Source organism: Bombus vosnesenskii, unplaced genomic scaffold (assembly GCF_011952255.1).
Source record: "Bombus vosnesenskii isolate JDL3184/JDL3185 unplaced genomic scaffold, Bvos_JDL3184-5_v1.1 scf7180000013383, whole genome shotgun sequence".
Classification (NCBI taxonomy): domain Eukaryota; kingdom Metazoa; phylum Arthropoda; class Insecta; order Hymenoptera; family Apidae; genus Bombus; species Bombus vosnesenskii.
This window is the reverse complement of record NW_022883012.1, coordinates 699,005-714,179: the sequence shown is the minus strand read 5'-3', so window position 1 is coordinate 714,179 and position 15,175 is coordinate 699,005. Positions and strand designations below refer to the sequence as shown.

General features: G+C 41.7%; 1 protein-coding gene across 1 annotated transcript in view; it reads left to right on the top strand.

Moving 5' to 3' along the window:
• LOC117237607 (flotillin-2) overlaps nt 1–10,126 on the top strand; it is a 91,917-nt gene extending 81,791 nt beyond the window's left edge. The window contains exons 2-8 of the mRNA XM_033501746.1: nt 1,267–1,563; nt 2,070–2,302; nt 3,193–3,312; nt 3,400–3,614; nt 3,728–3,911; nt 4,031–4,177; nt 4,757–10,126. Of these exons, the coding sequence (XP_033357637.1) occupies nt 1,267–1,563; nt 2,070–2,302; nt 3,193–3,312; nt 3,400–3,614; nt 3,728–3,911; nt 4,031–4,177; nt 4,757–4,786 (1,226 nt within the window). The 3' untranslated portion in view covers nt 4,787–10,126. The remainder of the gene's footprint in view (nt 1–1,266; nt 1,564–2,069; nt 2,303–3,192; nt 3,313–3,399; nt 3,615–3,727; nt 3,912–4,030; nt 4,178–4,756) is intronic.
• The last annotated feature ends 5,049 nt before the right edge of the window (nt 10,127–15,175 follow it).

The following is a 15,175-nucleotide window of genomic DNA, read 5'->3' as shown; positions in this document are numbered from 1 at the left end:
CGAAAATTTCTCGATACGTATTCCAAGCATACGCGAGCGACGTTAACGATCCTCGATCGTTGCCAATCTCACGCTTTGCGCAATATCGGTATTTATTTACGTTATTTCGTTTAATCGCTATCTTTCCGAGCTTGTCCCACTCTTCGCGAGGTTAACTTTTTTCCCCTGACCTATATTTATTATCCGCTCGAAAGCAAACGAAAGATCTATATCCGCGTACGTAGGTAAGCTGTAGCGAAAAACAGAGGCAAAGAGATTCGAAAGCTATCGAACGTTTCTTTTCTCATTTCCGAGATAGTAGATTACGTGCTACGCGTCACGTTCGCGGTGAACGCGATATCCTGCGTTCGAGGAATCACCTTTGACGTCACCCGATGGACTTACGGTAAAAAGTCGGCGACGCAACGCCACCGGCTGCCGTACAACAATGACCTACTTACTGTCGCAACAACATCCTCATTACGTTTAACGATCGTTGAATTACAAATCGAATCCGTTGTATCCTGACAAACGACGTGGAAGAAGTTCGCCCGTTCGGTCGAATTTCATTAAACTCGTATTTTAATCCGTCGCTTTTCTCGTCGTCGTTTAAGGGGTCGGGGCGATCAATGAAACAGCCGCTTTTACGATTCATAGACATCCGATGGAAACAGTCGTTTAAATTGGAATCAAGTCTCGCGACGAGCTCGGCTCGTCAAACGCTTGCTCGGTGCTCGCCGTTTATTATTTTCTTCAAAGTTTCTATCGCGAAAGGTAATCCGATTCGAAAAGGAGACGATGTTTATCGCGACCGCGATGATTCACCCTACGTAATAAGTCGTACTTTCTACCTAAAGTTCGCGATGCTTTCTACTTTTAAATACGCATCGGTCGTAATTACCGTGCTTTTAGAAGAAATTTTAAGCGACTTACGATGGTTCGCGCACGCCAACGCCTATTACTCGGTATTCGAACAATTTCCGTTTCTGTTAAACGCAACACCGTACAGCCGTACATCGGCAGTCTGCTACGGTTACAGAGATCGTTCTCGTTTACTACCATGGATTTACCGCGATATTTACAAAACGTACCATAACAAGTAATCGAATTATTTCGACTTAAACGACGGATTATTCGAGCGCGATTTATTTAAATTTCGCTCGAACTGAATAAATTTACAATTTGATGATCGTTGTCTTCTAGGTCGGATACCTGAAAAGAATGGACAAAGTTTGGATTTCATCGATACAAAGACGAACTAAATTTCCTTCTCGATTGTGTTTTTAGGAGGATGTTGCGGGTCCATGAAGAAGAGAACGATCGTCGGTGGCTACGCCTTCACATGGTGGTTCGTTACCGACGTCCAGCGATTGTCCCTCGAGGTTATGACACTGAACCCTGTCTGCGAAAACGTAGAAACCGCGCAAGGTGTGCCGTTGACCGTCACTGGAGTAGCACAGTGCAAGATCATGAAGGCGGACGAGCTTTTACACACTGCCAGCGAACAATTTCTAGGAAAGAGCGTTTACGAAATCAAATCGACCATCCTATCTACCCTAGAGGGTCATCTTCGTGCGATACTAGGTAAATTTTTGCGACAATCGCGCTAAAAGATGGAAGATCTTCGACTCTGCCGCTCAAGTATTCGCGCTTTTTCACAGATGCTATCGTAATTTGTGCGAAAAACGAAAAGACGAAATTCTAGTATCTCTGGAATACGCGCTTTTAACTTCTCGTAGTTTAACTTTTGTACAACAGCCAGACGTTTCGAATCGATAGCCATAATATTTGTAACGTTCTCGAAACGATAACGGCCCTCTGTCGTCTTCGCATCTGGCACGACGGAATGGTAATTTCGGCGCAGCTATCTTGTACTTTGCCGATCGAGTATCTATACCTTGCACCGTTTCGCGGTAGTTAAAGATGCTTCGGCTGTTTCGAGCAAGTGGAACGCGAACTTTGAGCTTACGCAGTTTTACGGACAACGATATCGCAGCGCATGAAATTGGAAAAAGTTTACAGCTGGCGAAAGTATCTTGTAAGATGCGTACGATATCGAAACGACGAGGAAAAATTGGAAAAACTTTCAGGCACGCTATCGGTGGAGGAGGTGTACAAAGATCGAGATCAATTCGCGACGCTAGTGAGAGAGGTGGCCGCGCCAGACGTCGGTCGCATGGGCATCGAAATTCTATCGTTTACGATAAAAGACGTCTACGACGACGTTCAATACTTGGCTTCGCTTGGCAAAGCGCAAACTGCGGCTGTTAAACGGGACGCCGACGTTGGCGTCGCCGAGGCGAACCGCGACGCTGGCATTCGGGTACGTTCATACGCAAAGCTCTATATAGGAGCGTGCGACCCAGATCCGACCGCCTACGTGTACATACATCGGTCGTGTTGCGACCGTAATAAGGTATCCCTTGTGGAAAAATAAGAAGAAAACACGCGATAAAATTTGTTCGTTCGACGCTTGGTCTTCGAGAAAACCTCCGAATAACGTTTCCCTTTAAACGGTTAGATCGAGCTCCGTTTCAGAGATTCTGTGTCCACTCGAAATTAGCCCGTGCCCTTTTGCGTTCGTCTGTTTGGCAGTCTTTTTTTTTTTTTTTTTTTTAAACAAGAGCGATCTCCTTGACTGTGAACAGCGAGATACCTTGCGTTTTTATTATCGCGTACAGTATCTTAAAAAAGAGAGAGAGAGAGAGAGAGAGTCGCAGACAACAGAGTCGCTGAACGAAGCCGTGGACTAGCTTAGAGAAAAATTAGACGCTTACAAGGAAACTTCGCGTCGAAGATGCCCAACGATGTCGAAGCTTTATACGCGCGAATTCGGTGCAAGTTCAATTCGTAATAGAAATAATTGGATAAAATAAATAGAAAATATAAATACGAAATATCTCGGAAACTAGGAACCGATCGACGTTTTATCGTTTAATCGCGCCCCCGACAACGTATTAGAAAATCATCGAGAAATCGAAATGGAAATCGAAATTGATCCGGTACGCGACGCGAGTAGGATAAACGTTCAAATTTATTCGTTACTCTATTTCAAAAAATTGTATTCTATATTTTCTCGTTTTTCCACGAGAAGTTAGCTCGCTCACGCTTGCACGTATGTACCTGTTGTTCGGTCCGATACCGTTGTACCGCATACCGTATATTTATCTAGAGTGGAAACGTATTTACTTTATTTCGTGCGCGAATCGATAGGAAGCTGAATGCGAGAAAGCAGCGATGGACATAAAGTACAATACCGACACGAAGATCGAGGACAACGCGAGACTCTTCCAGTTACAGAAAGCGAATTTCGACCAAGAAGTGAACACGGCGGTAAGTAGCGGTTTGGACGAAGCGTACCCTCTCTGTGGTCGTAGTTAGACGCGAATTCGAATGAAAACCGATTTGATCGATATATAGAAAGCGGAGGCGCAATTGGCTTACGAGCTTCAAGCGGCGAAAATAAGGCAACGGATACGAAACGAAGAGATTCAGATAGAGATCGTGGAGAGGCGCAAACAGATCGAAGTAGAGGAACAGGAGGTACGTCGCAAGGAACACGAGCTTCAGAGCACCGTGAGATTACCCGCGGAAGCTGAACATTACAAAATTGGCAAAGTGGCCGAAGGGAAAAGGTAACTTTGACTCGTATCGAAATATCCTTAAACGCCTACGACTCGCGAACGTCGAAACGCGGATGATCAAAATACGACAACGATACGACGATGCGAATTTTCTTGGTTTTTAGAACGCAAACGGTAAACGCGGCCATAGCCGAAGCCGAGAGGATTCGTTTGATCGGGGGAGCCGAGGCCCAGGCTCTGGAGGCGGTTGGAATGTCGGAAGCCGAACGTATGCGAATGAAAGCCGCCGTCTACAAGAAGTACGGCGAGGCTGCTATTCTCAACATTGCTCTGAACGCCTTGCCGAAGGTAAGAGATCGCGACGATAATTCGATCTTAAGCGAAAGAAAGAAAGTAAAAATCCTATGCTTGGTACCGCGTATGTACGAACAAACGTACTATCAACTGTGATATATATATTTTTGCAGATTGCCGCGGAGGTGGCCGCGCCGTTAGCGAGAACAGAGGAAATCGTGCTTCTGGGCGGAAGCGATACGACCAGCGGTGAAATTACGCGCCTTGTGGGGCAAGTACCTCCAGCTGTCCAAGCACTGACCGGTGTAGATCTTTCAAAAGTACGTTCTAGAGGCCACTGGCCCGCTGGTTATCTGCATACAGATAACGCGCGCTATCGAAATTACCGTTTTCGATAGAACCAGCGCCAACTTTAAAACACGAAATAACAAAAAAATGATTTCAAAGATATAATTCATCGCGGTGCCGTCGCGAGTATTCCGATCGTTGCTGTTTCGTAAAATGTTCGTAAGATAATAACCAAAGGTACGTTAAACCGTTCGGTTATCTACGATCTTCGGTTAACCGAACAAAGATCGCGATCGAAATGCTGCGTTGACGCAACGTTCGCTCTTAATCCTCGCTCGCTTTACTCTGCTAAATATTCTAACGAGCGCTTGAGAATTTGGAGATTAAGGATCGTAGTTTAAATTTCAGTCAATCAATTTCCCTATTTAGAGACGATCTTTCTATCGTTTCGGTTAAATCGACAAGAATAATGGCGAAAAAATATCTAACGTATCGGATGTGACAGTGGCGTGATCGCAAAGCGGCGCGCCTTTGATCGTACTTGATTTCGTTTCGTTGATCGCGTAAAGTTTCCACGCGAAATAACGTTCGAACGTTCGAATCGTTTGCAGGTGTTAAGCAAGATACCAGGAGCAAAGTAATGGCGGAGCATGAAAGGGGAGCAACGGCGACCATGCGATCGCGGACACTTGGAATCGGGTGAAGAAAGGAGCGAACGTTATACTGCCAAAGGTTTCTCTGCTACTCTGCGTCATCCAACGGTGACACTCCGCTTCGTTCTCTTTCCCGAATTACTCTACCTCAGACGTAGGTGAAGCGACGCTGAACATAATCGGTGGAATCGGGGTCACGTCTCCGCCACGAATACGTCGATTGCAATTTCGAACGTATACGCGGGCAAATTCGATGCTTCGTTACGCGATACTGGACCACTTTATACAACGCACATAAAACGTCTCCGCTTCGTCGTCGTTCGTGCACGTCGATTCGAACATCTCCTCGATCCTACCGAATCTTTCTTCACGACCGAACTCTGATCGACGCAACTGTTAGTCGCGCAACGTCAAGTTACAAGATAGAAGCATAAGCAAGGAGAACGAAGAAAGAAGAATCTTAGGAGAACTCCTTGGAAGAGGAAATCGAGTACACGATACGCGTATATCGCTATTATTTCCGAATCTATCGTGATCGAAGATTCTCGATAATTGTGTTCAACTTCGTAAATAAGAAATTTAACGAGGGAAAGGAGAGAGAGAGAGAGAGAGAGTATGATGATAAAATCATCGTTCGTGCGATGTAGGCGACGTGGAAATTAACTGTTCGTAGTCGTTGTACATACTCGTAGTAACGTGTGTATCATAGAAACTGAAATTTCTTACATTGCTTGGAACGAGACGCCTCGAACGTTCGAGATTCTCGACGGAATCGAGGCTGTCGCGTGAAATATCTCCGTCGTTTTCCGAAAGATTTCGAGCGAACTTGTACAGAGTGGTTTCTGATAAAATATTTAAATGAAAATTTATGTAAAAATTCGATAAAAGTTTTCGAGTGGTGTTTTCCTAGAATTTGACTTTCTATTTGAAAAGTATAGCCACCTTCTCTACGTAGCACCGCGTGTCTTTTTGATACGCGTTGACCGTTGTATTTATCGTGTGTGCGTGTGCGTGCAAACACTAGAATAAGATGTATAGAATCGATATTTCATCGGTCGTCACTCTGTCTAATTTCTACGTTTCTCACTCCGATTTCCATTCAGCTGTGCGATTAAATCTCTTCTTTCGGGTAAAAGTTACGACAACTTCAACGATAACAAGATACACGAAAATATCTGCTAATTCGAGAAGATTCAAATTTAAAGTTAAAAAAGTGCCGAAAGACGGAACACGCGAACGAGCGTTCGAGTATCCTCGTTCGAACCGCGTTCGCGCTCGAAATTCTCTCGGTTGACCACGCATCGGAATCAATCGCATTCCCGCCGCCAGATCTACTCTCCAGACCGAAGAAAGTGCCAACCAATTTGTAAATACGGTATCGTCTTGCCGGAGTCGTGTAGCAGAGCGAATGGTAATTCTCTATCGCGTAACGAGCGTTCCGTTGTGTCGCGCCTGTTTTTTCCGATTCGGTTCGCGATCCAGTGCTCGCATCCGAGAAAAGCCCGTACGCGCGATAATCTTTGTTCCGAGCGACGTATTCTATCGCGCGAAAATCACGTCCATCGTGTCCTCGACATTGCGATTACGACGATCGAATCGTCGTTCGTATAGCTGATTACGACCGAGCGTCACCGAGTACAAATTCCATTGTCCTGTCCGATGTATATGCTCGCGAGAGACAATTCGAAGGAAAAAAGGTCTGATCGTGTAAATTCGTTTCGACGTTCTTTTTCTCTCGTTCTACTTTAGGAAATCGTTTATTCGTTTATTTTTTTTACTCGTTATAGGATTTTACTCGTATTTTTTATATCTATATATGTTTTTCCTATTGAAAACGTATTTTAAGAGTAGAAGTTACGCTCTTATCGAGAGAGGACTCTTCGAACCTGCGCGAGCAAAACAGATCGTGACTTATTTCTTCAAGAAGAAAAAAAAAAAAAGAGAGAAAAAGGAAGAAAGGAAAAAAGGGAAGCGTACAACCGTCATTCGTCACTAAAGTCTTCCCAAAAGAAAAAGAAGAAAAAAAAAAAAGAGAAAGAAGATAAGAAAGTATAGTACATTTAGAGCAGTACAAACGAGATGACAGAGCAAACTAATTTCAAAATACGATTATATCGAACGAAAAGTTAAAAAAAAAAAAAAAAGAAAAGAAAATTAAAGAAGTCGTGATCCGTAAGTGCAAGGTCCACGTCTATATAGTATTTTTATTATAATAAGCGATCGAAAGTGTAAATGCCGATTATATAAAGGGGTAAAAAGGAAGAGATAGAGAAAAGATAAGTAGAAGGTTCTATTTCTCCCAAACAAATGTTTTATATAAGCTATTTTTAGTAAACGTTTAGCGCACCCGTTCCGATGGGTAGTCAATGCGAGAACTCGCCGTGTTTAAAGTTCTAATTGCCTCGGAATGTTCTTCGTTCTCTCGATATCGTAGATCCCCGAAAGTATAGATGTCGCGCGAGCGAAAAGATAAGAAAGAAGAAAGAAAATGAAGATAACCGACGTCTATGTGCTTCTGAAAACTATCGTCTGGCGCCCATCGAAATAAATTTCTCTCAAAGTGTTCGACTTTCGTTGCAGGATCGACGACGCGTTAAATCGAATAATTACAGCGATCTATAAATCGATCGTCGTCGATGGAACAAAGAGGTTTAGGTAGTTGCAAGAATCCTGCGACGTTCGAGGACTCGTAAGATTCGTAAAGTCGTAAGAACGTCTGATTTCTTACAACTTTTCTAACACGATCCGAGTGGATGTGTTTTTATACTTGTATTTTGCCCGTTGATAATTTTATTTCCTCGAAATAATACTCGAGACTTAGGAAAAGAACCAGTTGGTCGCCTTTCTTTATCCATTAAGAACACGAAAAATTGTTTGTGGCCATATCTGACCATCGATTTCTTTCGATCGCGTCCTAAGACATTTATCCTCGACGGATTCCAATTAAAAGTTGAAACTTTTCTCGGCTAAATCTTCTTCCGAGTCGCGAACGAGCGCGCAGACGATTTCTATTATTACAAACGAGTTCTATAACTTCCTGAATTTTTTACCAATCTTCGATCGACGTAACGAAAGAGTTTCTTCGTAGCTTGTATAACGATTCACGAGGTTCTATATGTCCGAGCGAGTCGCGATCCCGTCGACGTATTACTTCTATTATAATACTACAAATTATCTTGGCGTAACGCGAGTTGCAAAAGAGAAAAACAGGATGGAAGGGTGATAAAGAGGAATACGCGCCTTGTCGTTCTAGCCTAGTTAAGCGAATGACGAAAAGGGTAGCGTAGCTACGTCTTTCGTTTATCGTATCGAGTATTTGTTTTACCGTTATATGAGATTTTTCGCGAATACTTTGCTAACCAAATGTCCATTACGTCTGAACAATCGAGTATCGATCGAGGAAAGATCTCGTATCGTACAAGGATGATCGCTAGTGCGCGCAATTTTGATCTCGCAGAAACGAAGGAAATCGTAAAGGTGATTATTCAAATAGATCTCGCAAATGTCACGATCGTGCTTTCGTTTCTTACGATTTAATATTTTTCTTTTCGTTAGCAACACCACCGTTTCACGGAACTTTCAACTCGTTTTTTGTTCAATTTTTCCTATCTGTTACTTATTCTTGTTACGCCGCGTTTCGTTTTCAATGAGAATGGGAAATCGAGACCACGAGATCGAGAATCATCGTTTCCAGATCGACGAACAAAGCTTCAAACGTGTATGTATACGTACACAGCATAAATATTCGACGACTCGAACGCGTGGATAAGAAAGAAGTTTTCTAAGATATTACGAATCCAATCGTTTAGGTTTTCCATCTATATATATATATATGTACACATTTTACTTTACGTAAAAGGAAACTGTGTTGCCAATCGAAACTAAAAATATTAATGTACCTTTGTCAAGATATTTTACGCTTACGTTTTCTTCTTTTTCGCGCTTGCGGTTTAGAACTACCGTAATTAATCGTATATCGAAGAGGCAACTGTCTTTTATACACGCAAACGTCGTATTTCGTTATTCGTTGTAAGATCGAGTTCACAGGCTACTAAAAAACGTTAAAGAGAAAACTTTGTTTTTTAGCGCACAATACATAGAGATTTAGCCGGAATAAGAACTTTGTTGCTAATTTATCAACTAGTTTGTCATCGATAATTCCGTAATTCGATATTTTTTTGCCGGAATACCTGCATTTCACCGAGGAATATCAACATTTTACCCGCTGTCTTCGATAAATACGGTGAAAAACGATCGGCAATTTTGCAAGATTTTTAAGCTGTTTCGACGATATTTTATCACGAACGAATTCTCGAATTTATACGCAACTGTTATACTCGTGATCCTTCTTACCCGTTATAAATTATGTGATAATTGACAATACCTTTTCTAAGGTAATAATTAAAGCGGTAAATAGTATTAGTAATTAATTATTAATAGCGTAACTATCGTATTAATACGTTGTTCTAAACGATAAATTTGATAAATTCGATGAATTTAATTAAATTTAAATACCGAACAAAGAGGAGAAAGATCGCACGGCTCTGATTCGAGAATTCGATTGCCGATACATGCGTTTGATTTTATGCAAGTACGGAGTGTCATACTCGTTTAGTCGACGGTACCTTTACCACGTAGAGAAATATATATATATATATATATATATATATTAGCGATATATTTTGTTCGATCATATATTACAGTTACCATGTACATACTTACTTTTATCATGCTTATTTTATCGCCATTTATGTATCTTGAATTTTTTGTAATAATTTACACCAACGTTACTTCGGTGCAACCGAATAGCTTTCGATCGGCAAGATCGTACAAAGTACGCGATCGTTGGTCAATTTACGATTACGATCGTCGAGTAAGATATACGTATAAAATATACAACGCGTTTAAATGAGAATTTCCTCGTTCTTATCGATAATCGTGCGTTTACGTTTATCAAGATTCCGTTCGTACGAGCTACACTGCAAAGTAAGTGTAATCATCGCGAGAACTAAAAGTCATGGAAAGTCAAGTACGTATACGTATTATCCCGTTGTCTCGCAATGGACACTCCTTCGGTTTAGAATTTTCACCGAAATCCTGAATATTTCTCGTTTCTTTCGACGAACTAGATCGACACGATATCCGTGACTCTTAGTCGTAGATCGTCGCGAGAATTGTACGATTTCGTGAAACTCGTAGCTTATTATACTCGGTCTATGTATATGTATAGTATGTATACGTACGCGTACGCAACGCGCGTCGAACGAAACTGCGATGATCTTCGACGGGCGAGAATACCTGCGAAACCGACCAAAAAAAGTGAAAAAAGAGACAAAGAAAGACGAAAGAAGAAAAAAAGGAATAGAAAGAAAAGAGAATCGTTCGGAATTCTAGGACGAATGAATCTAGTCTTTTGTAAACGAGAAACACGAGAGTATCGTATATTTTGAGAATTACGTGCTAGAAGCGTCTAAACCCGTAGATAGAGAGGACAATATCAACGATCGTGTTGTGCTCTACTCTGATTGAAAGTAATGGAACACACCTATATACACTATATACGTACATGCATACATTTGCGCATACACGGAGAGACAGCCGCGTACGCGTGTACAGATACACAGGCAATACGAATTAGTGGATATTTTTAATAAACGGATACACGGAGCCGAGAAATTTCCGATTAATCCGCGGATCGATCGATTCGACGCAGGATCGCGATCGTCGCGATGCGAGTCGCTGCTATTGTAATTTTCTCGTTTCTATTCTTCTTGCCTTCGACAACACGTCTGTCGTCCTGTATGCGATGATCGATGCCGATATTAATTAATCACGGGTAATTACCGCCCTCTCCCTTGTAACGATAATTGTCAATGATCGAGTGAAAATAAATTGGTTTTTCAGTGATAAAACGATTTCGCCTAGGTCGTTCGTTCGGTCGAGCTTTGTTCTCTTTTTCGAAGAACGAACGAATTTCCTTCGACCAACGAATCGAAAAGTTTAACGAAAACCAAGCAAAACGTTTAGTCGTAGTCGAAGTTCCTCGACCAAAGGTTCGCGCTTCAGATCGAACGACGAATTTCGTTTCTATTTCCACTTTATCGAACCTGTTTTCTTCTAGATCGAATCGTTCCTTACCTATATGCTCCGCCAAGACCAACGACCGAAGAGACGATCGTCCACCTGATCGTCCAGGTAAATCGAGAGTTCGACTTTGCGACATCGTGGTTACGCTTTCGTCCTCGTCGTATTCGACGCTTCGAGTTCGACGCTACGTACGATTTTGTACGATCAGAGAGGTCGTGTAATAACTTTGAGAAAATATCCGATCCTTTCGTATCAAACCATCTTACGTACCTTTGTCAACGAAATACGGAATATCATCGTTATTAGTAGGACGGATTATTTATCGCGGATCCTTTGATCTTGCAAAGTCGTTTACTTTCGCTTCGCGATTATTTGCGCGATAACGAGTCACCATGAGAATCATCCACCAACTTTCGACTACGTTTTATCGATAGTTCGCAACGGTAAAGAAAGGCGAATTAAACAAAGATATTTAGATAGAGCGACAGACGGTTCGTATCGATGATTCTTATGGCGATTCGTTATTTCGATAAGTCACACGCGAAGGGATACGACGGATACTACCAATTCTGATATTCATAAAAAACATATTTAATATACTCATAGTTTGACATTCGTATATAACTCGTGATCGAAGAAACTCGTTACACCGCGTAATAATTTGCGATTAAGAAACCCGAGATACTGCATATAGTACTTAGTATCGCTAATAATTACAAAGTTAATCTAATACTGCTATTTCTTCGGAAAAAGAAGTTCCCTTGATATCGTAGAGCTCGTTCGGAATAACGTGTTCGAACCTCTGCGTTTAGACGCAACGTTCGCGCTTCCTCCTTCTCCTTGTCAAATTTCACAGCGCTGTACATATTCAAAGTTAAAAACCAAGCATCGGTATCGGTAACTGACTTTGTCGCTCGCAAATTTCAATCTCCGCCATACCTACGCTCGTTTTCCTTTTCGTTCGACGAACGAAAGTAATTGGAAATGCATCGACCGTTTGGAACACGATCACTCGTACCCCTTCGCATCGAGTTGCTCTATTCTTTTTTCTTTTTTTTTTTTTTGCTTCTCTTCGAATACCACCGGTACTCTTTGACGTAATTTCTCGCTAAGCGTCGAAATTCGATCGAATCGCCGAGCAAAGACAGTGTTCAAGGCGGAAGCAAGGAGGACTGGGCAACGCTTCACGCTTCAATTTTTATTGTGATAGATTGTATTGAAATTTGTCGCACTGCTTCTGAAAACAAAAAGTGTTTGCACGCGGCTGGATGCTCCGGCCCTCGTGCGCCACGCTATCCTTTTTCAATTTCTTTCGCGCCTCTATCGCGTTACATAGTGTGTTGCGCGTGTCTTTCCCTCCAGTTCTCACATTTCCAACAACGCGCAACGAGTCCTTCGAAGAGGTTCCTAATATATACCGTGTGTTTCTCATATTTTCACATATACCAGCGATGGTATATACAACGAAATTCGACATAGAGTACAACGATAGCGACACTCTTGTTAAGACGCACAGACACGCTTGCTTTTCTATTTACTTATTTCTTCTTTCTTCTTTACGTCATGCCGCCACATTCACACGAGAAATACAATGTACAGATATTCTACTATCACGAGAGATGTACAAGACACGCTAGAGTTACAGTTTTCTTTTTTTATTCCAACACGTTCTTTCTCTCTCTCTCTCTCTCTCTCTCTCTCTCTTTCTCCCTTCCCCCTCGCGCCTCACCCTCTTTCACTCTGTCATACTCAACGTAATAATTACAGCTGGTAATTTTTTTCTTACTTTTTTTCCACTCTCACACCGTTTCTCATTCTCTCCGATCCTTTCTCACCTTTTGCCTCTCACTCTCTCACTCGCTTTCTCTCTCTCTCTCTCTCTCTCTCTCTCTCTTTCTCTCTGCCTCTCGTAATTCTATATACAATTAGGGTTTCGTTCTTTAGGATGTTAGCGAATAATATTTAGCATCGTACGTCTACGCTGTAAACGATTTAACAGTTTCTTTCCTTTCTTTTGTTTTATTTTTGCTTAAACGCTATAATAGTGCTAAGTAATTTTGTCAGTTATTTATATCACATTGTTCATGTACATGTAGATTCCCCGCACGTTTCCTCCGTTACTTTCTCTTTTCCCGTCGATCGATTTTGTTCCCGAGGATTCCTAGTAGTCGACGAGATTCTTTTTCTTTTTTTTTTTTTTTTGTTCCTTTAACTTTTCTTTAATTATATACAAAAAAAGGATGTTTTTTTATCGCTTTTATTTTCTTCCTCCCCTCCTCTCTCTCTCTCTCTCTCTCGCTCTTTCTCGATTTTACTTTGCTTGTCACCTGCCTCTGCGTGTTCTTCCTTCGCCAAACGCAAGATCGTAGTAGCATGCGCTTAATCGTTAGATTTCCAAACAAGTAAACGTCTGTCGGTATCGTGACGTTTTCCTCGCATAAATAACCAGAACCTTCGTTACGAAAAAGTAACTTTTCCATCGATCTTTTCGTTACTCGATCTTTTCGAACTCGAAAACTAATTTTTCTTTTTAAGCAAAGATAACGATCGATAAAACGACGGTTGCTACTCGTCTTGCACGTTCGGCGAACGAAGCAACGATCCTCGCCTTCCTACTTACTCGATTTGCGCAACGTGTTAAGAATGCCCCCAACATCTAGTACGAGTATTTACATGCATTGCACGATTCGTAAGATTGGATTTAAAAGATACGAAAAGAAGGAAAGGAGATCGATACGACAGAGTGGCGAACTACAGTTCGAAAGCCTAGCGTTGTTGATTCGTGTTAAAAAAAAACAAAAAAAAACAAAAAAAAACAAGGAGGGAACGGAAATGACTAGTGCGCGCGCGCCGAATTTCATATTCTCCAGCAATTTATCATCCCGCAGGAAAATCCTGCGAAATCTCTTTTATACGAACTACGATATCTGCCGACACGTTCTTTACATTAAGTTAAGAGACGAAAATAGAGACGGATCCCCCCGAAAGACACGACGTTTTAATTTTATCTTCTTCGCGAAAACTCCCGATATGTCATCGGCTATGGATGACCGACTGACGCTTTACCAGCGACTAGTTATAGCAGTATAGAGGAAATGAACGACGTCTCGCGTGTGAACGATCGAAGCCTGACGAGCTCTCGAATCTGTACTTTCGTTGAAACGCGAAAAAAAGTCACCGTAGCTACAGGCTGCGAGAGACGATATTCCTTCTAATTACATTGCGTGTTACGACGTAGTGCCGTCTTTTAATTGTCATACGTGTAGATTAAAAGTAACCTACGTGATAGTAACAAAGTCATTTGGAAAAAATACTTGTGCTTTCGCATAAACAGCGATTGGATTTACGACAGTTCGAAGGAAGCATCTACCTGCGAGTACAGCTGCAACAACGATCGCTATTACCGCGCGAACAAAATCGAACAGTTTTGAAAGAGAGATTGAATCGGGGCAACCAAAAGAGGAATCGGTTATCGGAATTGAAAGATTGGTAATCGAGAGCGGATTAATTAAATCGAGGTAGTGATGTAATACGAAACAGGAGCAAATTTCACGAGTCTTGCCAAGAATCTGAAAACGGGTGCAGATTCCCTGAATATTCAGAGACTATGTAGGTACTGGAACCGAGTCGCTGATCGAACGCGATACCATTGATTCGGAAGTATCGTTCGTAAACTCTGCTAATTTAGTAGTACTCGATCGTAAACGATTACAGTTATTTCGCAAACGATGCTCGACCGAAATAATTTCCAACGAACGAAATTTCTTTTTTTCTTTCGTTTCGTTTAACGCATTCGTTGTTCCGTTTATTTGCGAGAATAAGCAGCAACGGGATAAAACATCGATTTGTCAAAGTGAGATACTTGGCGTGCCAAAGCAGAATGAAACGTCAGACTTACGGAATACTACTCGAAACTTTGATACGTAAATTCGATAAAAATCATCGCAGAGTATAGCGCTATCGAATTTCGAGCAGTACAAAGATCCAGCGTAACACGAATGCGTTAAAACTTTCTTTCGAACTAACGGTGACGTTTTCAACGTTTCTTACGCATCTACGGGATAACAGGGTCGAGCAAGTCCCATGCTGCATTTAAACGCCCTGCAAAACGATATTTCGCCCTCCGCTAACCAATAACTTAGTACATGTTTTAACGTGTTTTCGCAGTAGATCGAAATACACAGCGTCCGCGTATATAATATACCTACATAATCAGCGCATAAACTGACCGACCAAAGCCTTTGATTAAATAATTTAAAAAATAAAAAAAAAAAAACGAGATATATATGT